This window comes from Zootermopsis nevadensis, unplaced genomic scaffold, assembly GCF_977971745.1.
Source record: "Zootermopsis nevadensis isolate Lab colony 2312 unplaced genomic scaffold, Znev_1.0 Znev_ptg000050l, whole genome shotgun sequence".
NCBI classification, from domain to species: Eukaryota; Metazoa; Arthropoda; class Insecta; order Blattodea; family Termopsidae; genus Zootermopsis; species Zootermopsis nevadensis.
Genome location: NW_028259182.1, coordinates 4,566,166 through 4,586,892, shown reverse-complemented (window position 1 = coordinate 4,586,892; position 20,727 = coordinate 4,566,166). Strand labels below are relative to the sequence as shown.

At 38.2% G+C, this 20,727-nt stretch overlaps 2 protein-coding genes and 1 long non-coding RNA gene across 12 annotated transcripts in view; 1 reads left to right on the top strand and 2 right to left on the bottom strand.

Moving 5' to 3' along the window:
- Positions 1–11,728, top strand: part of eys (eyes shut) — a 19,646-nt gene extending 7,918 nt beyond the window's left edge. For all 4 annotated transcript variants that reach the window (XM_087360942.1, XM_087360943.1, XM_087360940.1 and 1 more), the window contains 15 exons: positions 64–377; positions 1,188–1,404; positions 2,259–2,410; positions 2,652–2,788; positions 3,266–3,511; positions 3,644–3,820; positions 4,661–4,889; positions 5,508–5,671; positions 5,754–5,963; positions 6,274–6,462; positions 6,560–6,801; positions 6,883–7,024; positions 8,278–8,450; positions 9,683–9,932; positions 10,583–11,728. In XM_087360942.1, coding sequence (XP_087217068.1) covers positions 64–377; positions 1,188–1,404; positions 2,259–2,410; positions 2,652–2,788; positions 3,266–3,511; positions 3,644–3,820; positions 4,661–4,889; positions 5,508–5,671; positions 5,754–5,963; positions 6,274–6,462; positions 6,560–6,801; positions 6,883–7,024; positions 8,278–8,450; positions 9,683–9,932; positions 10,583–10,743 — 3,003 coding nt within the window. In that variant the 3' untranslated portion in view covers positions 10,744–11,728. The remainder of the gene's footprint in view (positions 1–63; positions 378–1,187; positions 1,405–2,258; positions 2,411–2,651; positions 2,789–3,265; positions 3,512–3,643; positions 3,821–4,660; positions 4,890–5,507; positions 5,672–5,753; positions 5,964–6,273; positions 6,463–6,559; positions 6,802–6,882; positions 7,025–8,277; positions 8,451–9,682; positions 9,933–10,582) is intronic.
- On the bottom strand, positions 1,300–6,603 carry LOC147871530 (uncharacterized). Its single transcript, XR_015538717.1, has 4 exons — positions 6,501–6,603; positions 3,247–3,826; positions 2,642–2,777; positions 1,300–1,434 (listed from the first exon to the last, which is right to left on the bottom strand). It is a non-coding gene; the product is annotated as an uncharacterized LOC147871530 (long non-coding RNA).
- On the bottom strand, positions 9,184–20,727 carry LOC110828143 (glycerol kinase 3). Of its 7 annotated transcripts, none has more exons than XM_022060543.2 (12): positions 20,452–20,725; positions 19,300–19,380; positions 18,919–19,177; positions 18,293–18,510; positions 18,094–18,203; positions 17,535–17,637; positions 17,179–17,289; positions 16,111–16,367; positions 15,593–15,798; positions 14,648–14,785; positions 13,671–13,763; positions 9,184–12,233 (listed from the first exon to the last, which is right to left on the bottom strand). In XM_022060543.2, exons 2-12 carry the CDS (start codon positions 19,372–19,374, stop codon positions 12,139–12,141), a joined length of 1,665 nt encoding a protein of 554 aa, XP_021916235.1. In that variant the 5' UTR covers positions 19,375–19,380; positions 20,452–20,725; the 3' UTR covers positions 9,184–12,138. The 7 variants fall into 7 exon arrangements, with proteins under 7 accessions (XP_021916235.1, XP_021916236.1, XP_021916237.1 ...); XM_022060544.2 differs by having other exon boundaries at positions 20,488–20,725; XM_022060545.2 differs by lacking the exon at positions 20,452–20,725 and adding an exon at positions 19,877–20,246.

Genomic DNA, 20,727 nt, shown 5'->3' with positions numbered 1-20,727 from the left:
GACTATTCTTTTCTGAATAACAGATATAAAAAAATGTAGGTCCATGTATCTGATCTGTTGCAGTGCATATGCAAGTTTGGTTGGCAAGGAGCACTGTGTCAAGACTATACTGGGATCAAGATAGCCGCCTTCACAGGACGATCGTACCTCAGTCACAGACTAAGCAACAGCACCGGAACTCATATTGAACTGATAGCTCGAACGATGGCTCCTATGGGCATCTTGCTGTACGCCCATCTCACGCCTCATATGTACATGTACCTCTACCTTGAAGATGGGCTCCTGAAGTTCCAGTTCTCCTGTGGAATCCAAACAATGCTCTTCAGCGAAGTGAAATTTCAAGTTAACAATGGATTTGATCTCGTTATACAAGTCACGTAAGTAAACATGTGTAAAATGTAAAATAAAAGCTGTCTTACTATATTCCATGTACGCTCTTCAGGGGAGAGGTGGTATAGCTCCTACTCATTCTTGGCATCAGCACTAGATGGGGTCAGCATCACACTCCAGTCTCGCTTTACCCCTGGGAAAAGATCCTGGTACCCATTGGATAGGAGGCTGGGTGGGCCCCAGAACCAGTCTTGATGGAGATGCCAGAGGAAAATTCCTCTGCTCCCGTCGGGGATCGAACCCTGGTCGTCCAATCCGTAGCCAGTCACAACATTGACTGAGCTATGCCAGCTCACATGTGTATTTTGTAAAATCTGTGACAGACACGTTCCCTCAAAACAGTGGTTTATAAAATGTTTTCCAGAGGATATCTTCAGGAGGTTTTAAGGTAAAAGGTATAATAAATTAGCATTAACTGTCTACTCTGTGTTATTTCATGATACACGATGGCAGACTGCTATGTTCCAAATAAACATCGTAGAAATGAGTGTATTACGAATTTGACAAAGCAGCCAAGCTGTTCTGAAGCTGAAGTTCCATCTAATTAACAGCAAAAGATTTTGAACCTTAAACACAGTTTTCCACGTTCAATTGTAACTTTCATTTGACAGTGTCAAAAAGAAGTAGAAAGGTCTTCAGCGTTTCAGTTTCAATGTTGTTCATGATTCAACTCATCTCATAATTTAAGTAAATAAATATTTAAAAAACTCATCTGAATGGCAGATTATACACTGTTTATAACGCAAGGCGCTGAATGTGAAGAGAACAGGTTAAATAGGAATCCATTATCATTTCAGGTTAGAGCTCCTTCCTCCTAGTGGAGAATTCAGACGTTGTGCTGCTTCATTGCACATTAACAGTACGTTAGTAATGAGTGGGGAACAAATAGCTGCAACTCCTACTCACACCAGAGCTAATTCGTGGCTACACCTGGCAGGAATTCCTCCACAGTTCTTAGCCCCAAATGAGGCTCCAGTAACCAATGGATTTACAGGCTGCATGCAAGATCTCATGGTAAATTCCATATTCATTGCCTCTTAATTCCTAGAAAATAAAATACAGTTGTTAGAAAAAAATAAAAGTTGCAACCAGCACTGAAAGAAAGAGACACGGCACCAACCTGGATCACCGTGGCTTGACTGCAACCCGTTGTCAATGAAATAAGCACAAGCAGCACATATATGTACAAAGTGAAGCTTTCGCGGCGACTGAAGTTGATGAAAGACTCTTGGGTTACAAGCCGCATCAGGTGGCTGAATGGTCTCATCCTCAGGGCTGCTGCGTAACAAATCTGGTTCTCTGTAGCACACTCGCCGATGGGAATTGGTGGTGGACAGCAGGTAGTATGGTATGCTGTCCACCGCCAGTTCCCACCTGCGAGCACTCTAGAAAGGATCAGATTTGTTACACAGCAGCCCCGAGGATGAGAGCAGAGATTGCTCCTGAAACGTTGACAGAAGATGTGGTTTATTCACCATTCAGCCACCGGAATCGGCTTGTAGCCCAAGAGTCTTTCAACAGCACACAAATTCATTGCAAAGAGAATTTCAACACTTCTAATACAACAGATTGCCATAACAATGTCATATGGTGGATCCTAATATTAGGGGAATGACTAAATTTGGGGCCCCAATAAATTTGTATTCATTCTACTGAGTTTTATACTGTGAATGTCCAAATTATAATGACCAAGGCAAAATTAAGTGCATAGTATCACTAACATTGTAATTATTTTGTACAAGTGTATTCAAACAATTAAATAAACACAATACAGATTCACTGCACAAAAGCAAATATGGATAATTATGTTAAGTTACAGCTTATTATTTTCAAAAATGTTCATGATAGATTATGTTTCATTATTTTAGATTGACAACGTGACCAAGAACATCTACAGAGACGCAGTTAACGGATATGATGTTACAGAATGTCCATCACTTGCATGTCTATCAAATCCTTGCTTTGGAAGTGCAACGTGTGTGGAGCATTACGACAAGTGGACCTGCCTATGTCCGTCAGGGTAAGAACAGTGACTAGCAGATTCAATAACATTCTTTGATTCTGTATGTTAATATAACTAGTTTAATTTACTATTACTGTATTATAAAAAAATAACAATCACTATTTTAACAACATTCCTTTGCTATTTTATGTTAATAAAGACTTAAATTTTATGACAATGAATGGTTAATGTGATAAAGACGATTAATTAACAACCGCGGAAGTGTCATCGTACACACATATTTTTTACCTTATTTTAGATTTGTGGGAGTAACATGCGAACAGTCAATTTGTGAAGATAATCCATGTCAGTTCGGTTCTACTTGTGTGCCATATCCTGGAAGTGGATTCCTTTGCCTCTGTCCATTAGGGAAACATGGGATCTACTGCGAACATGGTAAAGTAATACTACACATATTACTAGGATTATTCATAACTACTGACACTGAACACAAGACAACAAAACTGGACTGTTCCTGAACAGCCACAGCGGTATAGGTGATTTTATAAATGCACAAATGACAGTATTAGATACGTGTTGTTGGCTGATTACTGTAAATAACTGTTGTGTACGACACACAATGGAATACTCCAATATAAGTACATACATTAAGTTTAGCCGCAATGCTGAACTTCTGAATGAGACAATTTAAGTTAAATGTAAAAGCGAACAGTTGCCTTAAAAATAACCATATGCTATATAACAGTTTTGTTCAGCTAAATCTAACATGAAAAAATTTACAATGAGTATAACACAGCCAAAACACTGAAAACAGATCTTTTTAACAATTCATTAGAATTCAAAGTGATGAACCGAATATAAAACTTGATTAAAAAAATATATAAATAATGTACTATTTGTTTGATATTTCAGATCTTGAGGTTGGTCAGCCTTCATTTTTCTCCTCTGTAGGTGGCCTCGCATCCTACGCAGCCTACCCCATACCAGGGGCCATACATAACAGTATGGAGTTAAAGTTCAAGTTCATTCCATCAACAGTTGATCAAATAGCACTCATGGTATTTGTTGGACAAGATGGCTTCCATGACTCCAGAGCTGACCATCTGTCTGTCAGCTTCATTCAAGGATATGTGGTGCTGACATGGAACCTTGGATCTGGTATAACATTAGATAAATTTTTAAATAAAATCCATTTTCTTCACATTAAAAAAAAAAGATTCATATGAATATTTTTTAAACAAGGCTGTAAAATTTTAAACATATTACATGTTCAAATAATTATTCTTTCAGGTCCTCGAAGGATTTTCACACCTCACCCTGTGACTCAGAGAGCAAATCGTCCTCACACAGTGAGACTGGGTAGAATAGGACAAGTTGCTTGGCTCATGGTAGACAATCTTCAGAACGTTAGTTCCAGATCTCCAGGACGTCTCTCGCAACTTAACACGAGATCTCTGCTTTATCTTGGCAAGTCTAAATAACAGTATGAAGAAAGTAGCAAATCTGTCATTAGTTATGATGGATGCAGACTTGATTGATGTATGTATGTACCCATAACATTTAAGAAATAAAATTGGCTCATGCTGTAATCAGGTGATGAATAATTTTGATGTCAACCATAAGAATTACATAAATACCAAAATAACTAGAAAAAATAGCTTTTAACATTATAAGAAAAATTTTAAGTCAGTCACATAGGTCTCACTTAAGTTAAATAAAAGTAGGCTTTGAAATAGCAAAAATCTGTAAAGAGCATTATAAAAAGAGGCATGATAGATCATCATAAATGACAGATGACAAATTAAATTTATTTCTGTAGATCAGTAATTAGCAATAACTGTCACTTTTAAAAATAAAAAATAGAATTAAGTTGATCATGTCAAACCAAAGATTACAAAACAAATACGTTAGGATGACCTTGAAAAATGTTCCGATATAAATGTGATGACATGTTATTGTACGACAACCAGGGGTGTCACTTTGTCATTATACCTACAGTACAGTTTTCTTTGTATATTAAAATAGAATTTTTGTTTATATTCAAAACATGTCCTCTTGATTCATTCTGACAGGCAAAGCAGATGTCCCACAAAAATGCTTAATTACATGAAGACACCAATAACTCAAACCAGTTTTAAATTTATTACTCTTAGATCTCACCACAGCGTGTAACTTGGTATAATGTAGAAATGTCTTGAATTCAGATATTCAGCTACTGGGTTTGATGCTTAAGAAGAAGTGCTGTAACATGTAACATATCACATGTACCCATACGATGAGCCACATTACAGTAGATTCATTTTTCAGGAGGCCACGAATCAAGGAATTTCTCCTTACTGCCTCATGACTTGCCCTTGCACTCGGGATTTTCCGGCTGCCTGTTTGATGTGGAGCTGCGAGCTGGACGTATAGCAGTAGCCCTTCAAAGGACTCAACCTGCAACTGGTCGCAGCGTTGGACAGTGTGGAACGAGCGAATGTCATGAACACGCCTGTCAACACGGAGGAGCCTGCCTTCACCATGGTGCCACATACACGTATGTGTGACGTCTCCCTCCTTCTTCCTTTCCTTTAACAGTTGTACAGCTTGCGGGAGGGACAGGTGTATAAAGCATCAAGAGAAGTATACAAATACAGACACGACATCCACTTCTCGGTTCGACAGAGCACACTGGCTAGACAGACGAACATAAAACTCAGTACATGCTGTAAATGGTCCTTTTCAGTAGGTCTACATACCAGGGGCTCTATTCTTAATGGTTAAACAAGACAACTTCATCTAATAAGATAAAGATAAGAGCTGTCCCTGCACCTACGCATCATGCCATAAAGCCACATACATTAACCTTGGCACTAGCTACAAGTGCGTGGTCAGATTTACATTCCAGTTGCTTTAACCCCACGGAAAGAGCCCAGATACAACCTAAATAGGAAAATCTGTGAGCCCCACAACAAGTCTGGTTTAACCTGACATTCACTTCAGCCTGAGGGCTAAAGGTCTGTCCATCTCTGCATTGATGTTCGGTGTCTACTGCGTCACCTACATCAACTCCCCCCCCCCCCCAAGTGTGCAATGGAATCAATACATGTGGAACCATCTTCTGCTAGTTCTAACTGCATAAAATGATTGTTTAACTATCCACTTTTCTTTGCAGATGTTTATGCCCCGAGGGCTGGTTTGGGCCCATATGTGCTCTTCGTTTCAATCCATGCGATTTAATGAGACACAACTGCAGCTCTGGAGCAACGTGTGTTCCTCTGTCCACTGGATATGAATGCGACTGTCCTCTTGGCAAGGCAGGAACATTTTGTGAAAGAGGTATAACATCAGACTCCTGCAGCATGTGGTTCCGTCAGTAATATTTCCTTCAAGTTTTGTAAATGCTTTTGTTTCATTTTAGATGAAGCCCTTTCCGACGTAGCCTTCTCTGGTACACGTTCTTACCTCTCCCTGCCTCCAGTGGAGCTGCACGACCAACACTCGTTAATTGATATCGAGGTGCGACCACTTTGTGACCGAGGATTGTTGATGTTTCTTGGGCAGCAAGATGGAAATAGTTTCTTGTCACTGTCGCTGCAAGGAGGAGTGCTAGAGCTGCGATTAGCATCAGGTACAAAAATTTCTGAGGACAGTACTATTAAAGTAAAACACACCTGCTACGCCCGCTAACAGGGGTGCGTTATCACAGTGGGACACAATAGTTTATCAAGAATTTGTGAACAGAGATATAATGAGCTCTTGTTCTTGAGACCTCCTGATTCCTGTCAATTATCTCACCATTTTTTCCATTCTTTACACACACTGTAAGTCATTAAAGCTCGATAACCATTGCAGTTAGAAGTATACTATTACATTACAGAACAGTTAATATGCTACAATACAATTACATAAAAGTGATAACACAATCTTGCGTTTTGAAGGGAAGCTTCGTAAGCGTGGCGAACCTATTGTAGTGCGCAGTGGACATGTGCTCGCGATTGGAGAGTGGCACCGTGTAGTTGCCGAGCATCGCGGTCGACGCATTTTTCTCCGAGTGGATGGCATAGTGCACAGTGCAGGAATGCTTCCTGGAGAGATGCTGCCAACTAGCGGCAGCCCTCTTTACCTTGGTTAGTAATTTTAATCAAGTACTCAGCACATTACTCACATTTATCATTCCGAAGTCAACAAACTGTGATTACATCAAACATGTGTTATGCATCGCAGGAGGAGCACCAGATCTATCCAAACTTCCTGTTGGTTCAGTTTCTGGATTACCAGTTCCATTCAAAGGCTGTATCCGTCAATTGTCGTTAAATTGGGATCGCACAGCACTAGACCGTGACCACATCACGGCAGCTCGTAATATTGCCGACTGTGACGGTACAGGATGCGGAGGAGATGTATGTGAACATGGTGGAAGCTGCTGGCTAGACAATTATCATGATCCACACTGCACTTGCCCTCAGGTATGACACAACACTGCTCAGAAGCTCTAAATAGTTTAATGCATCAACCAATGAATAACATCATTCTGACGTTCTCTCTAGGAGTATACAGGACTCAGGTGTGAAACAAAGGTATCCTGTATGGAACACGTCTGTCAGAACAATGGGCGCTGTGTGAAGGAAACTAGTTTCACTGCTCGATGTCACTGCCCTGTTGGATGGGGAGGAGATTTCTGTGAACAAGGTTTGTGGTTGCTTTCTTGGCCCCCCAATTATTGAATGTCTGTTTCTAAAAATACCATTTAAATATAACATATGTGATTTTGAACTATCATTCAACTTTTAACTCATTTATACTGTTCATCAGTAACATTCCATTCCATGTGAGGTTCATATACAGTAGATTCTTAATTACATAACGTAATGGAGGAGATAACTGACTTGTGATAACTCAAATCAATGGCTTGACATTCTGATAAATATTATACAATTTGCTTTGGAGTACAGATAATACTTTTTCTTAACATCTATGCAAAACCAGTTTTCTTGAAAGCAGTCTGAATATTTGTGCATTCCACCAAAGAGACGAGGAACAGATGATTTGTTTCATGGAATTAATACTGCTCCTTCTATTAGTTCTATGTTCAAAATATCTGGCCTTTTCAATCAGCACCTGTTAACCAAGGAATGAATAGTAAACTTCAAATCATTTTTATATTTCTCACTATCAACAAGAGTTTCTTCATTTCAATATACAGCTAAATCAGCTGCAGAAGTAAATTCCCTTATCAAAACCCAATATCTGTGCCCTTCCTTATAATGAACTATAGTTCTCTATTATTTTGTTATGGTAAATGCCTACACCATATCTCATGTCACTGTTATTATATATGTCACAGCACAGTTTTTCAAGAATATTTATGGTTTTTACCATAATTATATCGTCGTGGATAAGATAGTGCCTCTGCATTAAGCTCTATCATTTTCCAAAATGGCTGTAAGTAGTTAGTAGCACTGAAGCACACAACAGAATCTAAAATTAAAAGAAAAAAATACCACTTATACAGTGTTAGTAGACTTCACTGTTCACCAAGCTGCTTGTCACTGTTGCACGAAGCGGACGTAAAGTTGTCGCTGCAGTAAGGACTGATAGGTTATGTATGACTGTACTACTTTCATAAATATAAATTTCAATACTATCTTTGCTATGGATGACTTGCAGGCACATATAATTATTGTGGCTCAAACAATGATTATAAACCCTTAACAAAAGGGGGGAAAAAATCTTTAATCTGTTGCACGAAGCGGACGTAAAGTTGTCGCTGCAGTGAGGACTGATAGGTTATGTATGACTGTACTACTTTCATAAATATAAATTTCAATACTATCTTTGCTATGGATGACTTGCAGGCACATATAATTATTGTGGCACAAACAATGATTATAAACCCTTAACAAAAGGGGAAAAAAAATCTTTAAAATAAAATTTATTTGCAGCTGTAACATTAGGATCCCCTCAATTTGGAGGTAACAGTTACCTGGTGGTTGAGAAAGCTGCCCAAGTTGCAAAGCACAACGAAGGAAGTTCACAAGGCAGCACTGATATCAGTTTCCTGTATCTTAATTTTTCAACTGCAGAACCTGATGGAATGATTCTTTGGAGTGCAAAGGTAAATTGCTAATATAACTAACTCCCTGGTAACAGAACCCATAGGTTCAACTCTGACAACCAAAGCCTGCCACCGGCCACGATCCTGAGCCAATTCCATCCATTTGCCATCTCCACAACCCACCTCCCTAAGACCCATATTGATATTATCCTCCCATCGCCTTCTCTGTCTGCCCAGTGGTCGTTTTCCAGAAGGGTTCCCTACTAAAATCCTTGCCCCCCCCCCATGTGTGCTGCATGTCCAGCCCATCGGAGCCTCCTAGATTTCACCATCCTCACTATGCTAGGTGACCCATACAATTCACACAGGTCCTCATTATGCAATATTCTAAATTCACCACTTATTTGATCCATCCTAGGTCCAAATATATTGCTAATATAACACAATTTGTAATTAAATAACTATAATTATACTAAACAGAGTTCATGGCTGTGAACAGACTCACAACTTAACAGGTTCCAGTTTCAATCACACTTCTGCAGTTACTATATAATGAAAATGTTTGAACAAATTCTGTATACATTCTGTGGGTTTAAGAGTACATATGACTTCTTGCAACATGATTTTTTTTTAATTTTTACTCAGACAGGACCATACAGAATATGATTTGTAGACAGTGGTGTTTAATTCAAAATTGTGGATTTGTGACTCAATGTAAAGTTTCTTCATACAGATAAAAAAATGGGTGGAATTGTTGTTTATGATATTTAAAAAATATAATTTCTCTGTTGGATCACTCTGAAAACTTTTATTCTGTTTTTAAAAATTACATTCTTTGCCTTAACCTTAAAAAAGTTTCCCATAAACACTAACCCTAACCCTATTAGAGAAGCACACTTTGTCTACTATCAATATTGGCATTGAAACAAAGACGGCAATAAACTGACATTTCTTTTATTTTTATAAGTGCCACATTACATATATGGTTAGGATCTTGAGGGTAAAAGAAGAGGCAAAACTGCCTTTTTAATAGTACACAGTAGGTCTATTCATCCTTACTGCAATGTAATTATTTGGAGCAAAATACATACGTTCTTGTGCACAAAATTTGTCACACTCTTCTGTTATCATAGCACTTATGTTTCTTCATCAATGACTTCATCAGGTGTTCCATTTTTCATGTTCACTTGTCACATCAAAATAACTAACAATTCCCCAAGGTCACAATGCAATGGTGGCAGTATACATAAGGGTGCTATATTGGGGACTAAATGTAATGTTTGTACCAACAGGGTGACGAGTTCATTGGCGTAGGTGTTGACAACGGTTTACTGAAACTAGTATGGGGAATGGATGGACCTACAGACAATAAGATTCTGATTCTAGCAGCTTCAGTAGCTGATGGAGAATGGCACAATTTAATCCTAAACTTCAGTCCCAACAACATCACACTTTGGGTGGACAGAATCCTGGAACATTCTGAAAGTAGTCCAGGCCATTCAGACAGCCAACCTCTCACCACAGACGGGGTCTTTTATCTAGGTAGGTACCATTACGTTAAAACAAAACTGTCTTGTAAATATACCACTATTATACGTGTTTACATGTACAAAAATGGGTGGACCCTGGGACCCACTGGATAGGAGGCTGGGTGGGTCCCAGAACTGGTATGGATTAAGAAGTTAGAGGATATATCCCCTGCCCATGTCAGGGATTGTACCGCAGTCGTCCAGTCCATAGTCAGTCACTATACTGCACTATCCCAGCTCCTAAACTGAGGCCGAAAATTTGTTAATATTTTTCGTAATCGCTGAAAAAAATACATACAAGTCAACTGGAATGTGTGTGACAATTTTTTTTTTCAACAGTTATCAATAATCATCTGACAGAATTTAAATAGTAATACCTTAGCATGAAGAGTTCTTGAAACAGCTTAAACAGTGTCAATTGTCGTCTTCTCGGATGTAACACTGTGAGGTCTAGCAGAGTTCGTCAGGAACGTTATATAAATGTCATGTTACAATACCAATCCCAGTCTGTAAACTTAACTATGATATGTACATACATAAAAAACACTAGGATTTCCTTGCAAATGTAAGTAGTATTGTGCGATTTAAGCTTCTGAAGAAAAAAAGCCTCATTACGCTTCTTGCTTGGATGGGACTATGTATTATAACAGTGATGTTTTACAGGTGGGTTTCAAGGACAGAAATCTGTTCAACAGGAAACGTCAGGTCACTTCACATCGACATTTACCGGCTGCATAAAAGAATTTGCTTGGGCAGAAGACGCAGTAATCACAGATTTTTCAAGGTACAGAGGTGAAAACATTCAAAGTTGTGATTTTTTTTAGCCACAAGCTTGCAAATCTAAGTCAACAGAGTGTTTGGCCACATGGTCCAAGTAGGGTAGATGGCAACAGCAGCTGAAGTTAGCAGAAAGAACTGGTGCTTCAAGTACAAATACACTGCCACATACAGTGATAAATATTTTCAGCCCATCACTGCCAACAAAATGAAATGGCAAAAAAAAGTACCTTAAAATTTCATATCAAATTTACTTAAAAACTTGCATTATCATTCTACCCATAAATTAATGATCTTCCACCACTCAGAAACAGGGTTTTGATAAAACGCTGCTTTTAATGAGTTTAATATCATGGAATTCAAGAACACAAAGCATCTTTGCTTTGAAGCCTAGAAACTAAGAAGCATCTGAACTGTAATGCTTCTCTGACTCAGCACAGCCTAAGAAAATGATACCTTCATCGACCCACGGACACCATAAAATAGTGTCCCAAAAAGACACATTATATATAATACAGAATATTAACCTTGCGTACATCTTTTTGGGACACATGTAAATGATGATAATTGGGTATGTTGGACAATCAGGTTTTTAATGTAGTTTAAAGTTAAATCTAGTGCTTAAATCAGTAACATTCTGGCCTTATACTTATAACTTTATACAAACATTTGTTGATAAAGCCATTTCATAAAATTCACAAATACCATATCGGCCTTCTGTTAAATGGGCTTCTTAAAACAAATCAAACATTCAGAACAATGAAATCCATCAACGACAAAACATCAGATATGCCCAGCTACTTACACAGGTGAATTCGATTTTAACATTTTTTTGAGATGTAAGAATAACACAGCTATAACAAATTATGAAAATTGTAATGCACAAGAAAGAAAATCAAACTTCTGTTTATATTTCAGTTACATAATTGTTTCAGAGTTCAGAGTGTGTTATTTATTGTGTCTAGTCTGTGCTTTGATAATTTATATTGCATTTATAATGTTATTAAGTTTATTAAATGTTGTAACTAATTACATGTGTATTCTTTGTTCAACGTACCTTCAACACCAAGTACGATTTGACGCATTTTTGGCTGTAAAAGTTGTATTATTTAATATATAAATTTTTCATGATGTGTGGTTCACTGTGACGCTTGAATTATGCAAGTATTAAGCATCAAATGACTAGAAATTGAGAGAAATAACAAGCAAATCATTTACCAATATGCACAAAGTGTAAAAAGTGCATAACTGCAAAGCATAGGCATTCTTTATGGGGCGTCTCCTTGCATGTATTTATCTGTGGTGATTGTCATGTTGGATGCATCAGTCACAATACTGAGAGACAGAATAATGAAATCTCCAAGGCAATCACAAAAGAACTGAAGACAATATTGCAACTAAAAGATGTAAGTACAAGCGTTCATCCTGATTATTGTGTTAAGTCAAGACCTCAAATACTGGGCAAAGAGCAGCAAGCCTGCAGCAGTGATGAGGAACAAGCTGCCTGGCACTGATGACAGAACATATTGCTGTTTATCTGAAAATAAACGTCACGTAAAGCAAACGCCTATTATTTTGTTTTCGGACCGCCTAGCGTGCTGCCATGCTCTGGGCAGCTCTGGCTTTCTTTCTGCAAACTGGGCCACTGCAAATGCGATACAAAAAAATTAAATAAGCTTCGAGAGGAGGTGTTCAAATGTTCTTCTTGCGCTCATAAACACGCGTTGCAGCGCTGCTGGGGATATCCTGGATATTCTTCCGAAATATTTCCATAAAGTTCATGTAATGTGTGGAAATTTCTTTTGTACACTTTCTCTTTCAAGTTGTCCCACAAATAAAACTCGCACAGTGTGAGGGCCTGCAAAATAAGCTGGCCATAAGCCTTCGCTAAAACTCGTCACTTATTGTGGCAATGGAGTTACCGGCTGTGTGCACTGCTGCCGAGTCCTGGTGAAAGTAACCATAGAGTCTTTCTTCTTTTATTAATTGTGAGAAAAATCTGTTCAAAATCAACCTTTCTGAATTAACTAAATCCATAAAAGAAATGGTAAATTATTCAGTAATTTTGTTGCAGTTCTTGCCAGAGAGACCGAAATATCAGTTTGCTGAGCTAGTTTTGCCAGTGATTTTATTTGTAAATGCTCCAATCTTGCACCATTATCGTCAAGTTTTTCTTCAGTCAATATCTAGCACATTCTTATTTTCTTATCTAGTACCAAACCCATAGGTTTGAATTTATTAAACAAATAATTAACGGTAGTTCTTTTAACAAAAGAACACAGGGAATTTTAATTTATCTAAGTCACATATGAGCTAAATCACTCTTTACGTAACTGTTGTAAATGATAATGCATTGCTCTAGTGTACATCTACCATCTTGAACACTAACCATTTCTCAGCCTAAACATGTAAGTCACTGATAAAAAAAGAAGCCAGAAAGCCAGTGTTTGATACTGCCTGTTGCAGGCAGCAGCATTGCGTCATACGGTCCGAATACAAAACAAGCAACCTTAATTTCAATGTGATGCAGATAGTTTATAAAGAAAAACATTTATATAACACTTGAGGTTCTCACAGCAGTGAGTATGAAGATATCCGTCCCAGAAGACGGATATCTTCAGAAACATTTATAATTTCAAATGACTACGACATATACCGGAGCTGTTCTATCACTTGCACTGTAACGATGAACTGGACATAACACGTCAGTTTTGGTTTCTTATATGACTGAGATACAACTTTAAAGTCACATAATGGAGCTGCAAATTTGAAATAAAACATAAAAACTATTATATTTCTCCAGACCTGGAAATTCAAAACTCCTTATTACAATTTAAAAGCAAATAACAGAATGACCATAGTAAATGACATAGATAAAGAAATTGGAATATTATTATATTCTGCTTCACATTTCGATGAGCTTTCGCCGACTTGATTAAGAGCAGATTTTACATTTTTATTTTAAAATTCGTACCTTCTTCATACATTTCTCCATTTGCCTCATCAGCCACCCAGCCGAGGCTTCTCTCAATGGCCATCTTCCATCGGGAATATTTCATGTCTCTTTCTGGATATTGGCAACAGGAAAGACACGATACATCAAAATATTCCACCTTAGCATGTACACAACCAAACAAGAGGACAGAGGTGCACACAAAAGTTCTTTACATGACACACTACTTACTCTTTCTCCTTAAACATATATAAGAATAGCAATTCATAATAAAAGCAGTTTTCTTAAATCTGTTACGTTCCTCTGGTGGTCCAGACACTTCTCACCAGAGTTGTGGAATCGGTAAAAATGCACCGACTCCAACCTCGATATGAAAATTTTAAGAACACTTTCGCTACTGTGTGAGCCGCTGGCGGCCTCACGCTTAGGGATGTTCAACGACATGGTGTGGGAATAATTCTTTGTAACTTTGGCTCTGGTACCTTAAGAATACAAACTGTCAACAAATCAACTGATTTCTGCAATAACCATTAGACGTATATTTAGATATAGCTTATAAGTCTAAAAAGTAACCTGATGATTAACGTGGTGGTGATGAAATCTCTTGTGGTACCATTTACCATTTTAGTAGGTTTACCTTTATTAACACATATTGAGCTTTTATGAAGGAGTCGGAGGTTTTACTACCAACTCCACAGCCCTGCTCCTAACAGTTGCAGAACATGAAAATGAAATCAAAACGTATCCACCACCAAATGTTTTTGAGAAATGTAGTGTAAATTTTAATAATTTTTACCTCTGAGAATAGAAATTGAAATGGACACTTTACAGCTATATATTATTACATGTGTTTCAAGTAGTTTTATAGAAATGTTAATTAACTTTCTTTTACACGACAGAATCAGTTCAGCAGCAATGAGGGAGAAGAATGTTATCGGCAGGATGTTTCCTTACATACTCCTTCACGTTAAAATTTTTTATGAGCTACGTAAACTTACCGTCTTCTGAGATCGCTGGTTTAAATACATCGCTGCCAACACCCTGCAGATTGTTCAAGTCCCACACTCCAATTCCTTCCGCACTTCCAGCAGCCATAGCTGCACCAAGCGCAGTGGTTTCTGTCATAAGCGGCCGAACTACATAAAGCAAAGTGCTTTATGAATGGAGGAGATTTGAGGAAGACGTGACGTATACTACTGCCGATTTGAAAAGTAAAAGTAGAGCAAAATAAAGCTGTCCCACTACACGCCACACACGTGCTTAGGGGAGGGGGGGAAGAAGGTATAGCTCCTACCCATTCTTAACCTTGGCACTCGATAGGGGTGAGCGGTCAGTGTCATGCCCCAGCCATTTAACCTAGCAAAAAAGGACCCCGGTACACACTGGATAGGAGGCTGGGTGGGCCCCAAAACTGGTCAGGACTCAGGAAACATCTTTTGACCCTGCAGAGGATTGAACTCCAGTCTTCCAGTCCGTAGTCAGTTACTGTACTGACTATGCTACCCCGGGCTCATAAAAATCTGAATACGGACCTTCATTCCCCTCAAGAATTTGTATTATTATTGTTATTGTTGTTATTAAACAGTGTATTAATTCCAGTTAACATGTACCTCCCGACAAGCACGTATGCTCACACACACCTACTTCAGAGGATCTGTGCAAATGTGAAGGGGAGTGTTACACTTTCCTATATGGCAAATTAAATTAATCTTTAATACATGAAATAAGGGACTTCAGCTCTGAGGTATAATGCTTCAGCATACGCTAGCTACTGTGATGCAAGGCCAGTAAAGGTAATTTGCTGATGAATTATATAGTAGCATTGAAGCAATTTAATTAAAGTCACAGCAATTTGTAATATAAATAAAAAAAACAGTATGAGCTGTGATAATTGGTTAATTATCTTGCCTTATATACTAATAAAAACACATGCAGATACACACCTACTGGAATACCACACAGATCTGCTTGTAACTGCATCACGTAATTGTTTGTCGTCATTCCCCCGTCTACAAGAAGTTTCGTAAGAGGGATGCCACAGTCCTTATTCATCGCAACCAGGATATCCCTTGTCTGAAAGCAAACCGCTTCTAACGCGGCACGAACTATTGCTACATCAGTGGTATCTTCTGTTATGCCGCAAATGACACTGAAATTAAAAGTACACAAATCTCCACGAAGGTACTACATCAGAAAAAAAAATACTGAGTCTCTTCCCTGCAGGTTTCAAACAAAAACTTTCTGTGCATTTCTCGTCTCTCCCATGACTGCTACATGCCCCACCCATCACACCCTCATTGACTTGATCATCCTATTAATTAATCTGTGAAAAGCACAAACTATGTGAAGCACTTTAATGTGCAGAGTAGACACTTTATCGCTGCCTTGTAAATAGCTACTAGTCCTTCCAACAAGTTTATACAGATCTATAAGTGCAAAAAGCTCCATCAGTGAAACATACCTGCGAGCATCTTTCCTCCAGAATGGGGCATAAAGGCCAGAAAATGCAGGCACAAAGTACACTTCGCTTCTGTCAGTGACGGACTGCGCAATTTTATCAGACTGAGAAATATCGCCCAATATACGTAAGTTGTCTCGCAACCATTTCATTGCCGCCCCACAAATTGCCACCGATCCTTCCAATGCATAAACAGCATTTGCTGATTTTCCAAGCTTGTAGGCTACGGTCGTTAAAAGACCATGGGTTGACTGAACTACCTGCAAACGAATATTACTGATGAGATTTAAAGCTTTCATGGCAAATGAATGCAATGAAGCCTTCAACCTCAGGTTGAACGAAGGTTTAACCTTTTATGGCACACTTACCATGGCCGTCTTCTGGGTCTTAGAGTCGTGTAGTGTGGCAGAAGCCCTTGTTGCCTCCACCATCAGGGTGAAGAGTAAACCCTGATGATGGAAGCAGCAAGGACCTCTGAAACGTCGGTAAACTCCTACCTGACTACATAGCACTACAACGCAGAAGACAGCCATCTCCGTTACACGCCACCATGAAAACCTCAAAGCAGTTTACTATATTTAGTTAAGGTTAGACTGGACGACCGGGGTTCGATCCCCGACGGGGGCAGAGGATTTTTCCTCTAGCCTCTGCGTCCAGACCAGCTCTGGGGCCCACACAGCCTCCTATCCAATGGGTACCGGATTCCTTTCCCGGGGGTAAAGCACGGCTGGGGCGTGATGCTGACCATCACCCCCATCTAGTGCCGGGTTTAAGAATGAGTTGGAGCTATACCGCAACTCTCCCCCAAGCGCCTACATGGTGTATAGTGGGACAGCTTTACTTTACTTTACTTTTTATAGGAAACATGGTGGAACTGTTGTCTTTTGGGACAGGAGTGGTCTAAAATGAATGCTTAAAAAAAAATACTGAGGATCGCATGTTGCAGTAATGAGAATTCGGTAAGTATCCAATACATTTTGTAGGTACCCATTAAAACTATACACCTCCTGCATTGCATAATGAGCTTTAACTGATTCTTCACGCACAGTTTTGATCAAATTTTGTACTTACAGACAGACCAGTGTTATACAATAAGAAGCATCCAGTGCCGTAGGTGTTCTTTGCTTGACCCTGTCTGAAGCACATCTGTCCTACGAGAGCCGACTGCTGATCACCTAAACACTGAAATAAAACTACGCCAGTTCAATATTTCTGACAGCATTTACAGTTACATTTCCATCAAGTAAATTAAATAAATCTTCGATGCCTGTAGGTGTTTCACACACGTTACAGAAGAGACAAGGACAAAAAAGGAGCTCATCTGATTTGGGGGGGGGGGAAAGGATCTACTTGTCCAATCAATATTCCAGCCTCATCACAAAAACATAAGCACACATTTTCTAACATACTACACTGTTCTTAATTACCCCTGATATTGGCACTCCTTGCAATGACCCATCAGTCAAATAGCCATAAATTTCTGACGAACTTCGTATCTCAGGTAACAAGTCCATTGGAATACGAAAAAACCTAAAACAAATATGTATTTTTTAAAATGCTGCTGAGTCAACCTTTATACACAGAGATGTCTCTGCGGGGATGCTCCTACAGAGACGTGGTACGAACGATTACTGATAATTCGCTGCGTATCACTTGATGAATTTTAATTTTGTTCTTACATAGTTTACGATGTGGAAACATTACTAAAAAGGGCATAAGTAACAAAATAATCTAGTTTACTGCTTTCTTTATGCAAAAATTTTAACATTTCACACCTTCACTGAACTTTCTGGACTTCATATAGACGTCGTAAATAAATGATCGCTAGATCGTATGATAAAAGTGACGTAACGAAACAAGATGCCCGTCTTCTGGGTTGTAGCAGAATGAAAGTCTGAAAAAAAAACATTGATGAAACAAACGTTTCTGTTACTGATAATTTATAGGAACTGGACTCTCAAGAATATATTCTAGAAGCCAACATACTTGCATAAAGTTGAATCCCACTGTAGAGTCTTTATATTCATGAGCATTGTCCTAGACGCATTTGTGACATCAGTAATATATAAACCACCATCTTTTCCACCAGTTAAATTCTGTAACGATAACATTAATTAACAAATATATACTTTTAAAAACGCCTTATTACCGTGACAGCTCCTGATTTCTAAAGTGCATGTCTTACCCACAACAACCACGTATCCATAGTACCAAAACAGCACCGCTTCCTTTCAACCGCGCGTTTCACTTCCGGTACATTGTCCATTAGCCAACGGATCTTGACAGCACTAAAGTAAGTACTGACAGGTAAGCCACATAAAGATTTTAAACAGTCCTGATTATGGTCTCGAACATCAACCAGGACTTCATCCACCGTTGACGTGGTACGAACGTCCAACCAAACTTTTGAAATCAAGAAACAAGTCGTGTTTAGAAACGGTCTAAAATATAAATTTATAAGGCCATGCATCAGTCCCTACTTACATATTCCCTGTCATAGAATTTTGCCCTGGAAGTTTGGCACAACAACAAATTTTTGCATCACGTCAGACATAAAAATCCGCCCGACACAACTCTTAGGACTTCTACAATGACAAACATGTCACGCACTTCAACAAATCTGCAATATAAAAGCTTGCCTAAAACTAAGATAATAATTATAGATGAAAGCAAAATTTCAAAACATTTAATACTACTTATTAACACAGTTCTAAAATATATTCTGACTGCTACAATCTAACCTCAAATTATCTACTTTATTAACACAGTTCTCAAATAAACAATGATCGTCACGTTTCAGTTTTGAATTACCTATTGCATTATATAGTGGCTGTCCAGTACATCTGTCCCAGATAACTACAGTTTCCCTCTGATTTGTAATCCCCACAGCCACGATATCTGATGGATCAATATCTAATTTGTGGAGATTATCAACTGTAATCTCTACACAATCTTTAACAGCCTTCAAGATTTGTAATGGGTCCTGTTCTACCCATCCTTCTCGTGGACACATCTGACGTATTTCAATTTGATGATATGTCAGCAATTCTGAAGTTTCTGCAGCAAAAACCTGAAACATGCAACACTGCATCTAACATACAAAGAAAACAAAAAATATATGGAACACAGCCCACACCATCACACTAATACTAAAATTTCCTAAAACTTGGATTCCCATAAAAAAATACTGACCAGGAAGCGGGCACTGCTGGTGCCTTCATCAATAGATCCTACCAGTGGGCCAAATTTACCTCTCCTACTGGACATTTTTCACTGTAACATAATCCAAAATTCAGCGTATCAAAATCTTTATGTGCTATAGTCACATTAACAATTTAAACAGAACACCTAAATGTAAAACAACGGTTGCTACAGAAATATGTATTTAGCAGTGATGGTTAACAAAATATGTTTTAATATGAATCTTAGGGATGCTGGTTTTGAGGACTGGAAAATGGATGATACTGGCTCCAGACTGTCCCCAAAAGCAGGTTTTGGTATGACCAGTGTTAGTCCTTTATATTCTATTATCAGAGAGTTACTGCGTCTTTTATTTAAGAACAGTAATATGACACAGTTAATCCTAGAAAACAGCCAATAAATGAAACTAGCATGAATTAAATAAACAATTCAGCATGTATAAAGTATAACATTCGGTATCAGACACAAGAAATTCTTCTGATAAAGACTAGATATTATGGGATTCTCATATGCAATAAAACAATACCCCCTTCATGCCACATTGTGTTGTACTGTTCCACAAACTAACCTAACATATGAACAAAAATATAATATTTGTGCAAAGGCATTATTTCAAATAAACACACAAATTCAAATGTTCCCAATATGCAAAATATATGCTGGGCAGAAACTGACATCCATTCAACACAACTAACTGTGGGTCATTCAAACTTTCTGTAGTCAGTGCTCACAGTTTGCCACACTATAAAACTCACAGATAATACCAACACACTACCAACAAAACCTAATAAGCAACATACAAGATCCTTCACTATTAATAACCACGAGAAAAAGGTTTACAGTGATGTCAATATAACGTAAACGTTTGAAAAGGCTAAAACAGAAAATAAATGGTCATCATCCCTCTTCTGGATGATATTAAAATCAAATCCTTGTACATATTACAATACAGAAAAATCGAACATAAATTTAACATTAACACGCTTACTTTCTTGCATATCGCAGGCAGCACGCAAGAAAAATAAATGCAAAATCTCTCTCAACAAAAACCCATCAATTACGCTTCAAGAGCATATTATTTTAACTACAAATCATACTTATTGTTGGATTTTCTGTTAAAATATTGATTTCATGATCCGTTACCTTTTCGGTAGTGTCCACAGCTAGACCGTTACTAACCTAAAATTTTGGCTATTACAACCAGTATTCCGTTGTATTCTTAACAATTCATCTATACCATTTTACGAATTGAAAGGGTAGCCAGATTGCAAGAGGATGTAATAAGAACCCATCCTATAAACGTATAAGATTTCGTAATTATATGTATGATGTTTAAATTTCCACATTATCGCTATAACCACACCACCACCACCATAGCATAAATTCCTTCAAGGATCATCTCCCAGCTACAACGCAGGC

What these genes read in the sequence shown, in the direction of transcription:
- LOC110828143 (XM_022060543.2), bottom strand. Translation starts at nt 19,374, where the DNA reads ATGTCCAGTAGGAGAGGTAAATTTGGCCCACTGGTAGGATCTATTGAT. An exon ending in TGGATACGTGGTTGTTGTGG is followed by an intron (nt 18,204 to 18,292) that starts GTAAGACATGCA and finishes TTATCGTTACAG; the next exon opens with AATTTAACTGGTGGAAAAGA. An exon ending in TGTATAACACTGGTCTGTCT is followed by an intron (nt 16,368 to 17,178) that starts GTAAGTACAAAA and finishes ATTCGTTTGCAG; the next exon opens with GTAGTTCAGTCAACCCATGG.